Source organism: Haliotis asinina, chromosome 9, assembly GCF_037392515.1.
Source record: "Haliotis asinina isolate JCU_RB_2024 chromosome 9, JCU_Hal_asi_v2, whole genome shotgun sequence".
NCBI lineage: Eukaryota > Metazoa > Mollusca > Gastropoda > Lepetellida > Haliotidae > Haliotis > Haliotis asinina.
This window is the reverse complement of record NC_090288.1, coordinates 56,935,382-56,954,297: the sequence shown is the minus strand read 5'-3', so window position 1 is coordinate 56,954,297 and position 18,916 is coordinate 56,935,382. Positions and strand designations below refer to the sequence as shown.

General features: G+C 39.2%; 1 protein-coding gene across 3 annotated transcripts in view; it reads left to right on the top strand.

Annotated features, from left to right (window-relative positions):
* Window positions 1–18,916, top strand: part of LOC137296185 (dedicator of cytokinesis protein 3-like) — a 139,793-nt gene that overhangs the window by 84,578 nt on the left and 36,299 nt on the right. For all 3 annotated transcript variants that reach the window (XM_067827900.1, XM_067827898.1, XM_067827899.1), the window contains exon 36: window positions 8,466–8,564. In XM_067827900.1, the coding sequence (XP_067684001.1) occupies window positions 8,466–8,564 (99 nt within the window). The remainder of the gene's footprint in view (window positions 1–8,465; window positions 8,565–18,916) is intronic.

The window sequence follows — 18,916 nt, the reverse complement described above, 5'->3', positions numbered from 1 at the left end:
ATAATCCCACTACTCTATCTGATTGTTTTAGGAAACAATTCAGTTACGGCGGCTAGCTTTGATCATTGCGTGCCTATTGGTTGTGAAAACTTTGTGATGGATGATCACTCAGGTGTTTGAAATGTGCAGAAAAACAACTGTGCTAACAGGTCTTACGATTATATATATATGTTATATGTATATACGATTACAGCATGTGTGTGCTGTTCAAGGAGTCAGATAATATTGCCGTCTAATTATGGAGACATCAATACACGTTCACATGTACAGTTTTGTTTATCTGGACTTTTTTAGTGCTTTTGTCTCTTGTTTATTTACACTTACCAATATAGTAGCCATGACACTATCTGTAAATATTTTTGTCTGGACTAATCAGTGTAATGACTGACATCACGAGCATCAATGTATGTAATTGAGATGCGATGTCATGCAATAACCAAGTCCACTAGCATGAACCAACAAACCCATTAGTCACCTCTGTGATCAGCATTGTCAGCTCTTAGGACAAGCATAGGTTGCTGAAGACCAAATCGTGAATTTATTCTTTAATAACAACCCTGTGAGTGATTTTTAGAAAAAGTTTCAAGTCAGCAAGCACCAAGTCACCCAGTACATGTTTGGCTTGTAATAGTGTCATTACACACATTTCATATTCCCATGTCTTCAATTATTAACAAAGAGTAACCCCTTAAAGAAGTCTCCTCATTGGACTATTAGATTCACGAGGCACTGTGAGGATATCTGTAGATAAGTCCAAGCTTTGATTTGGGTCTAATTGAACTCATGTGCAGGCAGGTCTGTGATGGCTATTATGCTTCATAGCATCATTCTTGACAAGTTCTTAATTTGAGGAGATGAGGAGCCTGGAGTCCTGAAGCAAGCCAGAGCCAACTGCCCAGGGAAACAGAAAGCTCAGGGTATGCTAAACACAGATCACAGTGACGTCTGTAAAATGGTCGTTGGGGGTGAAAAAAGTAGCCTCAGCAGCTGCCAAGGGATGATTGAGCTGCTTCATCTGTGAACCAGCCTTGTGGTTGGAGGGTTAATTTCCCTGCCTGTTGAGAGTTGTTAGCTGATGTTTAAAGTAGCCACGTGGGTTTAATCGGCATCATTTCTCCCTCCACTAAGCAGAGAGGTGCCCCTCCGCTAGCCGTCAGGATGAGGATCATTGCTTGGAAGCGTGAGAAATCGTAGGAATTTTTCTGCTAATTTCTTTGAAAGTTCTCTTGGCTCTCTGAAGATCAACTTTTTGTCATAAATTGGAAACTTTTTATATTTTTTTTAATTCTGTGATATTTTTTTGCTCTTAAAGGTTAAAAAAGAGCATTATCTGCTTTTTTGGGTTGTTTTGAGGAACTTTTGGTTTGTACTTACAGTGGTTAAAGAAGACGTAGAGAGAATTTGAAAATTACAGTGTTGTGATATGTTTTGTTGGTGGATGTATGGTATATTTTTTGCTTTTTAAGGATTTTTTGAACTTACAGAGGTTAAAGTGAGAATTAAAGTTCCCTTTAGCTTTCATACCCAATCAGATAGCCTTGCTTCAAGGCTGTACTGAATGCTAAGCTCATTGATGTATAATTATTCTAGCCTTTAAAGAGGCAAGTCTATGTAAGCAGACAGTACTAGGGATGAATTAGAGGAGTTATCATTTAAAGCTTCTATTATTATCATCCAAAACTGTGTTCCACAGGAGATATTGCATGTGTGAGATCTGATGATATCTCCTAGGAGATACCACTTTGACAGTAGATTTTGCACAATGCCCTGACAATGCTATGACATCATAAACTTGATGATGTCTGACATCATTGCACTGAAAATCTAATGCCAGTGCTGTGTTCAGATTTGTACATTTTTCATTGAAAACTAATGAAGAATGATTTTGGATGATAAATAGAATCTCACCCTCTTGTCTACTGATATTGATTGTGCAAGTCTACCATTCAAAGTACAACTATAGCTCAAGATTTCACTGACAAAATTGATGTACATCATTTTGTTTTAAAGCCAAATGTTTGTGGATATGTCACCTATTTGAGTGTCACTTCCCCAAACTAAAAAGAAAGGATATTTTTAGCATTTGAAAATAATATGAAATATTTGCAAATGTTGTGCTTTTATTTTAGTTATGAAAGACAGAATGCAGGAAGGAAACATTTAATGTTTACTTTACATATGGTTCACAGGCATCTTTGTGAAAATGATCTCAAAATGCTAAAAAGTAAACATATTTTTTACATGTGAAAATAAAACCAGACCAATTTTATTTCTTATTTTACTGATTTTTGTCCTCTGAAAACCTAAAGACAGTTGGGAAAAAAATAGAAATAAAAGTTTTAGCCAATGAAAACACTAGGATTATATTTATTGAATGGAGAAAACTAATTTTTATTGTTTTTCTTATACTTGAAAAACCATGGCAGGTGGATCCATAAAACAAGAAAAAAACTTGGTCTGGCCTAGTGTAAATTATTTATGAATGTCATGCCTTTATTATATTTACGTATGATAGAATGCAGGAAATGAACACTTTATATTTACTTTACATATGGCTCACAGGCTTGAATATCCTGTTTTATGGGAAGTATTCTCTGTGTGTGTGATAGTATTGAAGGGTTTAACAAGTCAGTGGTCACTGTTAGCTGTTGACAATAGGCTGTCAACATTGACACACCTGGAAGTGGTTGATTTCACTTTCTCACAGATCCTCCTCACATATACAAGATGGAATTACTTCATTGTTACAAGTACAATTGTAAAATCGAATTGTTTTCTTTAGCAACTTATCATGTATTGCAGGCAGGTGTGGAGTGAGTGAGTGAGTATGGTTTACACCACTTTTAGTAATATTCCATCAATATCAAGCTGAGGGATAACAGAAATGAACCCATGTGGGGAATAAAACTTGGGTCTTTGGCCTGACAAACAAACACTTCGACTGCTTTGCTACCCCTTTGCTCCAGGTCAAGGGTCTAGGTTTGACTAGGTGGGTTAGTATGCTAATGTCCTTAAATCTGACATTTACTCCAAATTAGACACTGAAATATATATAATTTTATTTAATTTTGTTAGTAACAAGTAAACCCATTTAAATTGAAAAGCAGTCCCATTCAGGCTGAACCTGAGGAAATCTAGACTTGCTTCAATTAGAGATTTAGGAAGCCTTGTTTAAAGGGCTTGACATAAGGGAAAATATTGTGGTTCAAGGACTGAGCGACAAAAGATATTTCCCAACAAATTTCCATCCCATTTTCAAGTATATTTGTCAAATTAGAATCTCCTTTTTTTGGAACATATGAAATCTAAAGTAAAACATTAATTTAATTAGTTTAATGTTTAATGTTTCTGTTCATAAATGTAATCTGTTTTCTTGCATTATGACTCTAAGTTGCTTTCCCCCAGACCCTCCACAGAGCACTGCTATGTGCTGATTGTGTTCTAGGACAGCAACTTGTAATGGTTTGAAAACTAAATCTACAGTAATAAATTTGTGCTAGCAAAATTACTCACTTGAATTACAGGAAGATTGAAAATAGAATTTCCAAGAGAAAAGTGTGGCTTTTATTCTGAACAAATATTTCTGTTGATGTGATGGAGGAGCACGATGAAGCTTTGTGACATGAAATATCGCTTTTCTGAATTTTATTGTGAAAAGTGCAATTTCAGCAACATGACGATACAGTGTCACATGATTTATTAACCTGTACATGCTAATGTTCCTCTGCTACATCCATATATCAATCATGTAAGAACCTGGGACATTCATTCATGATTAAGTGTTTTTTAATACAAAGAAAGTATTTTGCCAGGCAATTCAGAACTTTTCTTGAAATTTGCTAAGATTGTTGATAAGACATTGGTATCCTTCTGGTGGCTGCTTACAGGAGATGTTCATAAGTGCAGCCTGTTTTATCATTATTGGTCACCAAATGGCTACATTAGAATTTCTGCTGGACACAAGAGTGTGGTCGGTCTCACAGTCCCTGAACCACATTATTTTCTCTACTGCCAAACTGTCTGCAGTGCTAAGGTGTTAAACGAAGCTACTCAGATTTCCTCAGGTCTGTATCCATGGTCTCCCAAGGGCTCCTTTTCAGTATATATGGGTTAGTTTGTTACTATCAAAATTATGTATATTCCGAGACTAAGCATTAGTCTAACAAAAATGGGGATATGGTCTCTGGGTAATTGTTTTGGTCATCATTAGCTTGTGTCAACCATATTCTGACACATATATTTATCTTTGGGAATGTGGTATGTTGGTAGTTGCCATTGGCTTGTGTCAACCATTTTCTGACACATATATCTTTGGGAATGTGGTACGTTCGTAGATATTTTGGTTGCTATTGGCTCGTGTCAACCATTTCTGATGCATATATCTTTGGGAATGTGGTATGTTGTTAGATGTTTTGGTTGCCATTGGCTTGTGTGGGAGTGAATGAGTTTGCTTTTATGCTGCTTTAATCGATATTATGGTGGGGGGCAACTGAATTGGGCTTTACACATTGTAGCCATCTGGACAATCAAACAATTGAGGCTTGTGTCAACCACATTCTGATTTGTGGCTTTCAGAGTTGTAAAACTATTATCTGTGCATGCCAGGGAGCTGGGTTGGATGCAATATCTGAGTGAATCATTTTCTAAAATATTCCCACAGGAATATTGTTTGAAGCCAGACTTATCACCCACTCATCCACTGGCTCCAATTTGCACATCATGGAGGTGCTTCTGTTGTAGGAGCAGACACTTCAGGTCTACTCTGCTGGTCAGATCTTCACCACTGATGGCCAACATGAAATAGTTCTGACACATAGTTGCCATTAGGCAGTGATAGAATCATTTGATCAGTAACTGGTTGAAAGCGTGTTGTGTTTTCCACCCGATGTCTCAAGTACATTAGGACCATCTTCTCCTATATGATGTGGGGTAGGGAGTGGTAATAGACACCTTGATCTCCCCAGCAGATTCTTGTTTGATGTAACTGTATTGGCAACAAGTAGTAATTTCAAATTGCCATTATGTCTACTTTCACATTTTCGACAACTCATGTTAAGTCTTTTAAGAAATGAATACTAAGATGCTGTCTTTTGCTGAGTTTCTAGTGCAGGCTTGTGAAATAATCCCAACATTTAGCTGATTTTCCATCCATTTGCTGCATTTGTTTGGCTCTCTGATCATGGAATGTGACTTTAATTCTCAAGAGCACTGGTAATGGGTTAGGTGGCACTAGCCGATTAATCGGCACCATAATTTGATTTCTTTCCTGGTGTCAGGCTTTGTAACCATGAGAGACATTATGTGGACAAGAGTGTCAGTAATTCAGACTGTTGTTTGTTTTTCCTTCTAATGTGGCAGTGCTGGAGACATACAGCTATTATAGAACAAACACATGAATTAGTCTTCCCTTTCTTTTCCTGAGCTCTGTGCACAGTTTTAGTTAGTGTGTGGGAGAAGTGATATAACGAGTAACAGCTTCCAGGAATCATATAATCGATGCTGCCATCCCACGTATTACTGGTACGCTTACACTGGAATTGACTGAAAAAATACTGAATAATCTAATATTCCCATGACGATATAGTTGTCACAGAAACCCTTTTCTCCCAAACAAAATAAAATGATTTGTTGCAATCAGTCAATACATCTCAGACAGGTTTTATGTATATGGTGAATTCTATGACAGAGACTATTTTTACCAATATTTGGAATACTGGCTGTATTCTGATCCACATCCCAGCCATTCAAAATAATATGTTTGTAATTGCACAGTAAAGATATAAACAGAAATATGTTTAATAGATTCTTTTGATTGTTTTTTTGGCATAATATTCACAAAATGTAACTCTTTGGAAATATGATCAAAATTTACAGAAAGCTGTGGTTTATGCTTTAATGGATTGCATGAAATTCTTGGCACTAATCAGCAAATGGTTTCTTTAGTTGATGAATTTTGTGATTCTTGAAAGAGTTGTATCTGTTCATTGATCACCTGACTTGGAATATGAATATGGGTTCTTATTTTGGCAGATTCTTTTAAGAAGTCATTGATGCTTCTTCATCAGAGATGACTGAGCCAAGTGTGTGTATCTCTGCTATGTAAAACTAAATGGATTAGTGCTGGGTCTTGGAGGAATTATCCAAATGGGGAGGTGTTTCGGGATTCAGGATGTTGTCAACTGACTTACGCCATACTTCAGACTCCTCACTGATCATTGATTTTTTTTAATGAGGGGGAAAATTAGATCTCAAGTGTGTAGAGAAGACAAGTTTTTCCGCCTCATGTTGATGTGTGATCGCCCATTGCTGCCATGAGTCCTTGAACATCCTGAATGATTTACCTTCTATCAAAATGTTAAATATTCACTCTCTACTGTAAGGGCTGTGTATTGTAAGGTCTGTGTATAAGTTAAGGATCAAATTGTTCCATTCAGCCTGTTTCTTTAACTGCATGATCAGTGTCTTGGAAAATGAAGAATTTCTCAGATCAATCCTAAAAAATCAGGGTAATGTCACTTGGGAGCAGGAAAAAGTTGATAACCTCATTTGTATAGCAGATTCAATGTTGGGAAGGAACAGTTATTCCCAGTGCAATGAACTGCGATTTAGATGGAAGCTTCATTCAGCCCAGTTTTTAGATTGAGGAACATTTCTTTTAACCAAATGCAATCATGTCATTTGACATGATCTGTACAGATGACATTTGTGTCATGAATAGCCCTTGTTGTGACAAAGTTTCGAGTGTTTCTGATCGATGATGAAGTGGCAGTCATAACTTCTGATGTCTGATGAAAACCATATGGTTGGCTTCTTGATATAAATCCATATTTGACTTTAGCTTAGGTGTCCGGGTGATATCCATGTGCAGGCAGCTCGGGATTGTTTCTGATGAGAGATTGGAAGCCTAAGATAACCGTTTACACAGTAAGAGGACACCATTGACAGGAAGGGAAGAACTCTGTGTAGGAGGGATTACATGCTGCCAGGATTGCATTGTCTCATTCCACGCTGCAGGGGCCACAAGGCCTAGTGAGTGCTGTGAGTGGAGGTAGTATACAGAAGGTGTATACTCTGGAAGTGCAGCAGTGTCTCAGTCCCTGCTGGTGAAACAGTTGGGGGTAGTGTGTGCAGTCGGTGAAGGTGGTTTACCGAAGTTGTATACAGAGATATACCACTGGAGGTTATAGCAATTTCTCAGTACCTGCTGGTGATATGATTGGGGATAGTGTGTGCCATCAGTGAAGGTGTATATGGAAGGTGTTTATGGAGATATACCACTGGAGGTTATAGCAGTTTCTCAGTTGCCCTGGTAATACGGTTAGGGGTAGTGTGTGCCCTCAGTGAAGGTGGTATACAGAGGTGTAACACTGAAGGTAATTACAGCCTCTCAGTCTTTCCACTGTGGATGTAGTCAGTGGAAGTGGTGTATTGAGATACAGAGACGTAGTGCTGGAGGTGATTACTGATAATGATGTCAGATCGGTGCAGAGGGTTATGTCAGGAGTTACTGCACAGAACCTGATGGCTTTGTTTGACTGCCAGCTGATAAGGTCAATTGGGATGTGATTGGCCTGGAGCATGTACCACGACAACGTGTTTCAAGCCTTCAGAGCTCATAGTGCCACAGGCTGGGGATATTTCTGGTAGCTGATAAACTTGGAGCATGTATATTTTCTGGGTAATGTGCATGTGGATATCAAGTGGAAATATTAATTAAAACATGTGTACATGTGAGGTATTTCAATTATGGAAGACAAACTATCATGTCATGATTAACCAAAAAGTTAGCCTTTATGTTTTAACCTTTCTTGAGTGACATAAGTACAATTTAAGGTGTTTCCATAATTTTTCCCAGAATATTCATTTATTCTTGAAATATTTGGATTCAGGTCTTTATGTCTTTTTACATAAAGGTATAACATGGACAGTAAGTGTTCACAAGGGTGAACAGACATTGATGTGCATGGGAATGTTGTGCTTGACTGACTAGACAACACACCCTGTGGCTGTGCAGCTCATGGCGTGATGCTACTGATAGAGGCAACAACATCAACAACAATGGTGAAATGCTCACTGTTAATGAAAACATGTGATACCTATGTTTTTAATTAGATGAAAGACTCACAGTTTCAGTGTTGTGGAGATGTGGTTATGTGAGGACTGTTTCCTGATGGTGAATACTGTGCTGCTGTCAATGTTTCATGTTGTCACTGAAACCAAAACCTGGAATTTTGAAACATTCAAGGAAGTGTTGTTTCTCTGATTCATTATGGAACAGAATAAGGTTATCACTGGCTGTGATCAATCATGGTACTGTCAATACGAAGATATTTTCATGGATATTATGACAATATCTGTATTCAGTGGTGCAGCATTTTGAGATGTTCATTGTAACATTTACCTGATGGACGTGAGTATAAGTGTGCATTTTCACAAGTGATGTCAGCAATGAAATTTTTCTCCAGACTTTTGGACAAGGTACAGACGGAGCCAGTTCTACGGGAAGATGGCCGACGCTTTGTTGTCTCTGTCACTAACCTCCTGGAGAAGCTTCTTGACTACAGGTAAGTCAATATTTTCTATTTTTAATTCTGATTTGTGTTATATAAGATATGTACTTGGGTAGTCTAATGGTGAAAGCACTCACTCACTTGCCCATTCATATTTGAATTTTTGCTTTTAGTCAAAATATTCACTATATTAGTAATTTTTTCACTCAATCACCTCATTCTCTCGCAGGTAATTTGTCCTTTCTATCAACTCATTTACTCATGGACTTGAGAACACTAAGATTATCTCATGTCCTCATCTTTATCCATGTCGTGGTTTATCACAGATTATTCCAGTTTGCTGTCACTATTTATGTTAGTGAATTACAAGAGCTGCTTCTATTCTGGAAACACTTTAAACCCTGCAAGTCGATGTCTGTAAGCTGACATAGTAACACCGACAATATCATTGTTGTGTCTGTCTACACATTTGATCAAGCAGATTGCTACAAGCCTATGGGATAATATCAGGGAATAGGACAAGATTATAGTCCTCTGGGGAACTGAAGGCTTGTGACTGATAATGTTGTTTATTCCGATAGACATGGTATGGAACAGCTTACGGCTCTGGACGATACACACTGTCTGTTATGATACATATCTTGATATTTTACCTGCGATATGATACATAACATTATACGTACACCTTAAGAGATTGACATAGTATTAAGATTTAAAGGTATTTATTTCAAGGTATTTGTGTATAACAATAACACTGTTGATATAACCTAACAAGTAACCCAGTCATACTTGAATATTTTTCTCTAAATGAGTATTTCAACCTGTTTAAGACAATATTGTTTTGAAAGAAAGTCTTGTTTTATTTTGTATCGATACGCACATGATGCGATAGCTGCATGAAACCTAAATGTGTCATGATGTGTCTGTGCATTAATGAATCATCCCAGCCCTAGAGCCGCCACACTTGTGATGGCTGAAATGGACTTGTCACATTGACAGGTATGCCAGTCAAGCATCAGTATTCATGGTCCTGTGTAATTCAAAGAATGAAGACAATATGTATATTATGGAGTTTAAGTGTGCTTTTAACATCTTATGAATTCCTTAGGGGTTTTCAGTGCAAAGAAGGTTCCATACATTGTGAATTGTAAATTCAAGAATACATATTTGAGACTGTTGGGTATATTGGCCTATACTGTATGATGCATTGCTCACCAATTCAAGTATGCACTGAGATGTGCCTTAGTGGTTGGCATGTAGGACATACATCCCATCATCCCGAAGACCTGGGTTCAGTTTGCAGTGTGGGTCTCATGTGAAAACCCCTTTATGTGATATTGCTGGAATATTGTTAAAACTGTCAGGAATTACAGTGTGCAGGTAAACTGCAGCCTTACCCCTACATTAGCCAAGGATACAGGCACGGCAGATATTCAAATTAATATCTAAGGTGGCAGACTGAAGAGGTCAAGGCCTGTCTGTGGCCTTTGTCATTTTTGACTGTCCACAAAAGAATAGGTCAAGGACTGTCTATCACTTTTGTCATGTTTGGCTTTCCACAAACTAAAGAGGTCAAAGCCTGTGTATGACGTTTGTCATATTTGACTTTCCACAAACTGAAGAGATCAAGACCTGTCTATGATGTTTGTCATGTTTGGCTTTTCAACAAACTGAAGAGGTCAAGGCCTGTCTATGACATTTGTCATGTTCAGCTTTCCACAAAATGAAGAGGTCATGGGCTGTCCACACTGTCAGTCTCATTTGGCGCTATTTCACAATCTGCGCATACATCATGATAGAAGTGAAACAAAATCCATGTTAACCCAAGTCACTCACCAAAGGTCTATTTGTGTTTATTGACAAGTAGCCAGACAATTGTGTCAATTGTTATAGTCTTTCAATAAATAAACAGTTCATTTTCACAGTTCATGCTTGTACAGACTTCCATCCAGTGAGGATGTTAATCTGTTTCCAACAGCTGTTTCAAGTTGCTGATTCTGATCATGCAAAAGGAAATCAGCAAATTACACACATAATGGCCATAATTTGACCTTGTAATCAGCAGCAACTGTTTCTGTGATGTTGGGGTGTTACATGGTCATCCATTCCTGGAAGGAAGATCAGTTCTGTTGCTATCTCTGTAATGAAGTCTAAATGAGGGAGAACCAGATCTGTGACCCCAGTTGAAACATTCCCCAAAGTCATTCCTCCATCAACTGTCATTATACATGCTTTACCACTGACCTTGGTCTAGACTCAGTTGCTAAAAGTGGCATAAAACCATACTCACTATCTTAGTCTCTCTCTCTTACAGATAATAACTTTTTTTATGTCATGAGTGCAGATTCAGATTCTTGTACAGTTGTAAGTAGGAATGAAATAATGAAGAAATACCAAACCGACATTAATCTTTAACTTATTTACACAAGTTTTGTACTTCCTGGTAGTTTCAGTGACTGAGTGAGTTTAGTTTACACTGCATTCAGCAATATTCCAGCTATATGGCGTCAGCTTCAGGAGCTGGTGAGTTTGTTTCTAGTGGAAAACAGGATCACCTTCTCAATCACCCAGACTCACAGTTGTCCTGAATTACTCCAACTCCAAATGAGATTGTTTTTCTTTTGACAAAGACGAATGAGAATGCGGGAGGGGTTAATTACACTGTAGGCAGGCGGGCGGGTTGGAGGGTCGACTAATTAATTCTTTCATGCTAATTTTAATCCATTAATGTACCTGTTGGATTGGAGGTTTAGACCAGTATTCCTTACTTCTGGTGTGATGCGTCACTGTGGGTCTTGTCTCTGGAAGGATAAGTGTCTTCTTTGTCTGAAGTAAGAACAGACATTAATCCAGTTGGTGCCGAACCAGTTTGTCAATAGCTCAGACTTCCACTTCATCACTGGAACTGTCAAGCGACAGTTCTTCTTCCTGAGAATATTTGTTCCTAGTCAATTTACAGCTTAGACACCAAAGGTACACAGGGTCGCGCAGATGATGTAGTTGAAAGTATTCAGTGATCAATGCATTGTTTCCGTGGAAATGGAGGTGCTGTGATCATTTAATATGTTGGATCAATGTTATTTGATTGAATACTTCAAAAACTTTTAATTCATGGAAATTGATTGATGTTTGCTTCTGCAAAATGACAAACACAATGATTTTAGTAAGTGCACAGGTGTAAGAATGCCGTCCAAAACGTCAAGTAGACATACATAAATCATCCTTCCTTCATGTGTATCACTAGTCTGTTATACAGGCCCAGAACCAAAAATATCCATGAAAGCCCATGCAAGTCTACAAAAATGTGGCAAGTCTGAAAATGAAGAAAGTCTCAGGGCTCCTTTTCATGTTATTTTATATTTTTTACTGTGAGCTCTTTTTTCAGAGACCAGTTTGTTGTACTTTGTGGTATCACTTAATGATGTATTCCAAAACTTCTAGAACATTACTGAGTAACATCTGATCTGAATTGATCAAAGTAATAATATTTATTTTAAATGCCATGGTAAGTCAGTGGGTCTTCATAAGAGACAATCAAGGCAACTTGGTTAGTTTTGTGATAGAAAAGTCAGATTGAGGCAAATTGATACCCACCCAAAATAGTTTGATGGTAAAAACCATAAACTCTTGCTCATCAAAAACAATGAAAAAATAACATACATTTAGGTCCCCATGAGTTTTTATCTGATTCTTGGACCAGACCTTGCTGAGCTATGTGAACACAATGACCCCTCCCACAGACACTCCTCCGTGATTGCACTTCCATCTGTGTAATCCCTCCATCTTCTGGTGTGGCAGCCCCTCCATCAACAACCTCCCCTCCATCAGCAGACACCAGGGAGCAGCTCCAAGCACCCATTGTCTGTCACTCATCTGCCTGATACTCAATACAGCTTGTTACCTACTTGACAAGGAGATTCCCATGGCAGCCATTTTGTCATCTTGGACCTCTTTTGGATGTGGATGAATGACTTTCATTGAGCTTACTTCCTGCTGTTAGGACAGACCTCCACCTACATTTAGTATAAGTTAAGGAAGCTCAGTGTCAATTCTTCAGTCAGTTTTACTGGTAATTTTTGTTAAATCCTCTGTTAATTTTGGACTTTTTCTTTTCTCACCTTCTGTGAAGCAGACACAAGTTCATTGTCATTTTAGGTTGTGGGTTTTTGTTGTCAGTCTTTCAATGTATCATCTCATTCCTTCGTTTTTGAGACCCGTGAAGGTCCCAGCGTAGAATAGGCCTTCAGCAACCCATGCTTGCCATAAAAGGCGACTCAGCTTGTCGTAAGACTCCCAGGCAACTAACGGGATTGGGTGGTCAGGCTCGCTGACTTGGTTGACACATGTCATCGGTTTCCAGTTGCGCAGATCGATGCTCATGTTGTTGATCACTGGATTGCCTGGTCCAGGCTTGATTATTTACAGACTGCCGCCATATAACTGTAATATTGCTGAGTGCGACGTAAAACTAAACTCACTGACTCACTTCGTTTTTGTTGTAATTTTTAACTCATTCACTCACCGGCATTGTGACACAGAGATTATCTCATTTACTCAACTTTATGAATTTCTTACATTTATATATATTCACTCCAATCACTTCAGTGGCTTAGTGGCAATGATATTATGATGTCTGTATATTTGTCAGAAGTTACAGAATGCAGACACATCATTCACACTGTGTATGTGTTTGTACTTAATTACCGTGGGACTAATTTCACACACCATTGCTTCTAGTTAATAAGAATCAGCATGTAAATGAAGCAGACATTAGGGACCGTTATCGGGCGGTTAGGGACTATTATCTAAAGAGACAGCAGTACCTAGGGTACGGTGAGTGATTCTCCAGTGATGGCAACAGAATATGATACATGTACCAGAAATCATCCTTGAGCAGCTGTCCGACTCCACGGTCAAACATTTAGATGGTATTTATTTGGTGATTAGGAGACTTATTAGGATGGTATTTACATTATTTTTTTTCTATCATTAATTATATTTCTGAAAACTGATAGTTGACTTAGAGGGTTTTTCGAATAGGCTGTGAATATTTTAGCTTTGGATCAGCTTAATTTTGCATCCCTATGTAATCGCTCCACTAAGAATGTGACGGGTAGGTCTGGGAATGTTGGAGCATTGACTCTGAAAACTGCAGAGATTTAAACACTCAAATATTGGTAATATGTAAGATACTGAGTGCAACGGATGTATGGAGAAGCTATCTTAAAAGTGTGGAACATCCAGGGGTCCAAGGAAGATTACTGTGTTTGAATGTAGGAATTCAAGGTATAAGGACAGAGCTGTACAGCATTGCGATACAAGGCCCTCGATACAATGCATTAACTCTGTATCGCTGAAAATAGGATTCTTTATAGACCAACACTTTGTCTCTGAATATATATCATTCTGAGACATCTTGATTATTAGGATAAAGGAGCCCTTATATGCTCAGAGATTCAAAACCTGAAAAAGTCTAAAATTGCTTCATCTAGTGGTTTTGAATTACTGAAAAAGTTAGGTGGAGTGAATATGATTTTGTGCCATGTTTGACAGTATTCCAGTAATATCATGGCAGGAGACACCAGAAATGGGTTTCACATAATGTACGCATATGTGGTCCTTGTGGAAACCAAACCTGGATCTTTGGTGTGACGAGCAAATGCTTTAACCACCAGACTATCCCTGGTTGGAATTGACAGTAATGTGATTCAGGGATTGTTAAACAGACAAGATTCATTACATTACAAATATTATTTACGTAAATACTTTAGAATAACAACTAAAACTGTTCCAGACCCAGTTTATGCTGCGTCAGTGATATTTCCAGGTTGGCTATGAATAAGAGAATCTGCAAGATGCCCCAAGCTTATGTGTTTCTCCCCTCATCTCATGTTTGATGTCTGAGATTTGAAAACAAATACTTCAAAGATGTGATTAAGCTGCCGACGGGTAACAATATGGACTTAGGCAATAGAATTACTGTATCAACACATATGAATCATATTGCACCCATATTTGTACCTTGGCCAAATCATGTCTTTATATGTCTAGTAGTGACCTTTTAAATGTTTAACTTTTAGCCCTTAATAGCAGAGGACACTTTACTTTCTTGCTAGTCTTTCCACATGTGAGAAGTCAGATTGAGTGAGTTTGTGTTTAACATTGCACAAATCATATCCATATAACTATGACACTGGGTATTTATGCATGTACACAGGGGGCAAGACTAGTGCTTATAGCATTCGCTTGTCATACGTAACACTCAGATGTGATTCCCCACATGGGTACAATGCATGAACCCCATTTTGGGTGTCCCCCACTATGATATTGCTGGAATATTGCTAAAAGCATCTTAAAACTAAACTCACCCACTAGACGTGCACCTTGTCTGATCCAGACTTGATTATTTACAGACCGCCACCATAAAGCTGGAATACTGCCAAGTGCGGTGTAAAACTAAACTCACTCGCTCATTCATTAGATGTACACAAGTTTATTACAAGTACACCAAAGAGGATTAGGAGCGCTTCTGGTATCAAAACTGGAATGGTCTTTGTGCTCAGATCACAAGGTGTAACCCCATCAGCTATGGCACATGGGGGACCATCCCCTGTAGAGACAACTTTGGTACCATGGTTTACTTAACTTGCACAGAACCTTGCCTTGTTTGGTAACAATGGTAGCAGTGGCGCTGCTGGTGATGATTTGTCCTCAAAGTGTGGTACCACCAGCTGGGGACCTTCTTAGTAGGACTTCATTTGTTATGGATGTTTATTGTTTTATTTTCTCAAGTTCATTGTTTGGAACATTTGTGTGGTCCTTCTGTGAGGTTGTTCTCTGGGGAGGAAGAAGGTGTCACTTGTTTAGGAAACAACCAGCAGAACAGAGCTCAGGTTACAGCTACAGCAGGGCTTCAGATGGCATGCTTGTGTAGCAGCCCGACAGGTTCATGTGATTGTTTCTGGGACTGTATATACATCATCAGGATATTGAAGTCCATTTCTGGTGTCCCTCACCAAGATACTGCTGGCATATTGTTGAAAACAGCGTAAAACTATACTTTGTAATTGACAGTGACGTTTCTATGTTAATCTGTCCTTTTTTCACAGAGGACAACATACTGTTTTTATATTCTTTGTTTCCTTTTGTAGTCAGTCAGCTTAAAATATTGATTTTCTCAATTCCATGAAAGAATGAAGCTCCAATGATGATCTGTTGATTGGAACAATGACAAATACAGGAATGATTAAACATCTGCATGAAGGTCTTTTGGTGTGGGCATTGCATCAGTGTCATGGGAAATAGTAATATGTCTGTTTGTGGATAAACATGCTTTTAAAGGTGGGCCTTTCTTTGAGTCTTTGGGTGGTGACTGACATTTGTTTCGGGAAACTTTACACAGTGGAATTTTCCGAAATGTGAGTGATTACGTCAGTAGTGTCAGTTTCATCACTTATATTTCTCTGTGCTCTGTGGTTTCTTTGAACCTTTATTCATCAGAGACCATTTGCTGTTTTAATTGCTGTATTGTGTGTAAACGTTCCCACTGAAGGTTTCCCAAAAAGGACATTGCTAGAAAATTCATGTCATGCCACACCACACCACACCACACCACACCACGCCACACCACGCCACGCCACTCTGCCCTGAAATGCACCACCACATCACTCCTATCACATAGCCCTGCAACCCGTGATGGTGCGGGGTAGAATAGGCCTTCAGCAACCCATGCAGGTGACTGTGTTTGTCGTAAGAGGCGACTTACGGTATCAGGTGGTCAGGCTCAGTGACTTGGTTGACACACGTCATCGGTTCCCATTTGTGCAGATTGATGCTCATGGTGTTGATCACTGGATTGTCTGGTCTTGATTATTTACAGAGTGCCACCATGTAGTTGGAATATTGCTGAGTGCGGCTTAAAACTCACTGACTCACTCACATAGCCCTGCACACACCACACAAGTCTGTCTTATTATCATACAGCCTAACCGTTCCTGCTATGCTACAGCCCTAAATGAAGCAAATCTAGATTTCCCCAGGTTCCTTTTCAACTTAATGGATTTATTTGTTACAATAAACTTATACATGTATTCAGAATGTAAGAGTTAGCCTAACACCGCTCCTTCCTGAGTTAGTGGAGTATCCTGGGGGTTACAGAATTCACTTTTGCTTAGTGACTCAAATAGTCATGAGCCAGGTCTTCATGTCGCCAATACAGTATTGCAAAAATCCTGTGGGTAATAGCTTAGTAGCACTCACACTCCCATATAAGGACAGTCTATAACTGTGTTGAAGTTGATGGGACCTATGTGAGAACTTGATGACATGGTGATATATCAGAGGAATACATAGTGAAGGAATATGTGGATACTATGCATAAGAATGGTTTTACTTTGAAACAGATATAACTTTGACACAGCAGTGTTTACCTTTAGGATGAAATTCACTCACACTCTCACCACTCACTCAACCATTCTCCTCCACAACTTGCACGTCCACTCACTTAACCACGCATACACTTGACCATTCTGCTTAATGACTTACACCACCACTCACTCAACAATCCAAACACTCAACCACTCAAACACTCAACCACTCACTTTTGTACTCAATTAATGACTCAAACATATTCAACTACCTAATACACAAACACTAATCAACTACTCACTTATCTACATAAATACTCACCCAATCACTCCACCATCCAAACACTCAACCATTCACTCCACCATCTAGACACTCAACCAGTCATTCCACCATCCAAACACTCAACCATTCACTCCACCATCCAAACACTCAACCATTCACTCCACCATCCAAACACTCAACCAATCACTCCACCATCCCAACATTCAACCAATCATTCCACCATCCAAACACTCAACCAGTCACTCCACCATCCAAACATTCAACCAATCACTCCACCATCTAGACACTCAACCAATCACTCCACCATCCAAACACTCAACCAATCATTCCACCATCCAGACACTCAACCAGTCACTCCACCATCTAGACACTCAACCTGTCATTCCACCATCCAAACACTCAACCAATCACTCCACCATCCAAACATTCCACCAATCACTCCACCATCCAGACTCTCAACCAATCACTCCACCATCCAAACATTCCACCAATCACTCCACCATCCAGACTCTCAACCAATCACTCCACCATCTAGACACACAACCAATCACTCCACCATCTAGCCACTCAACCATTCACTCCACCATCCAAACACTCAACCAATCAATCCACCATCCAAACACTCAACCTGTCACTCCGCCATCCAAACACTCAACCATTCACTCCACCATCCAAACACCCAACCATTCACTCCACCATCTAGCCACTCAACCAATCACTCCACCATCCAAACACTCAACCAAACACTCAACCAATCACTCCACCATCCAAACACTCAACCTGTCACTCCGCCATCCAAACACTCAACCAATCACTCCACCATCCAAATACTCAACCAATCACTCCAATATGCGCTCAACCACCCAGACATTTATTCAGGCACTAGGCCATCCACCTAAACACTCAACCACTCACTCAACCACCCAAACTCTCACTCAACCACCCAAACACTCAACTGCCCAAACACTCAACCACTCACTTAACTGACTGAACACTCAACCATTCACTACACTTTGGTACACTTGCACTTAATCCCATGATGTCATCTCCGCCCACAGGGAGACCATTCCGACATCATGCATCAAAATAGTACCGATGTAATTATGTGTTAATGAGACAACAGTCATATTGACATGGCACACCTCCCAACACAGCCAGTGAGGCTTTTAATGTCAGTGTTTAGCTCTAGATTCCTGTCAGTGAACCTTTCAGGACTGCTCTGATGACAAGCCCGTTATTAAAGCTTTGTCATAACAACCTAATATAGCCTAGCCTAAGAGGTAGTCCAGCTTGGGAGACACTCATGGGTCATGTTAAGCAAGTGTAATGGAAGTAGTTGTCAAGACTGAAGTGATAATTTCTGATACTGAAGACTAGTCATGCAACCTTTCAATGTCTTTGTTGGCTTATCCATTCTTTTATTTTCCTGGTGTAATGAATGTGATGCATGTGTGACTAGGTTATTCTACTTCTGGCTTTCTTGAGCCATAGACACAGTATTAGACAGTGAAAAATGTCAAGTGCTCTCGTCTTTGTTCTTTGTTACCACCTGTGCCTCCAATCCCATATATATATATACTATATTGAGACTGTATCAGATGTATTCATGGGGAGAGTTGAGATCCGTTGGTGGAAGAAGGGAGACTTCAGGGAGTTCAACCTCCCACCTTTGAAACCACATTGAAGATTTTTCTTGTGTTGTTGGAGCCAAGGGTGGGGTTCAGGGTGTTTGAACCCCTGAACCTCTCCCTTTCAAA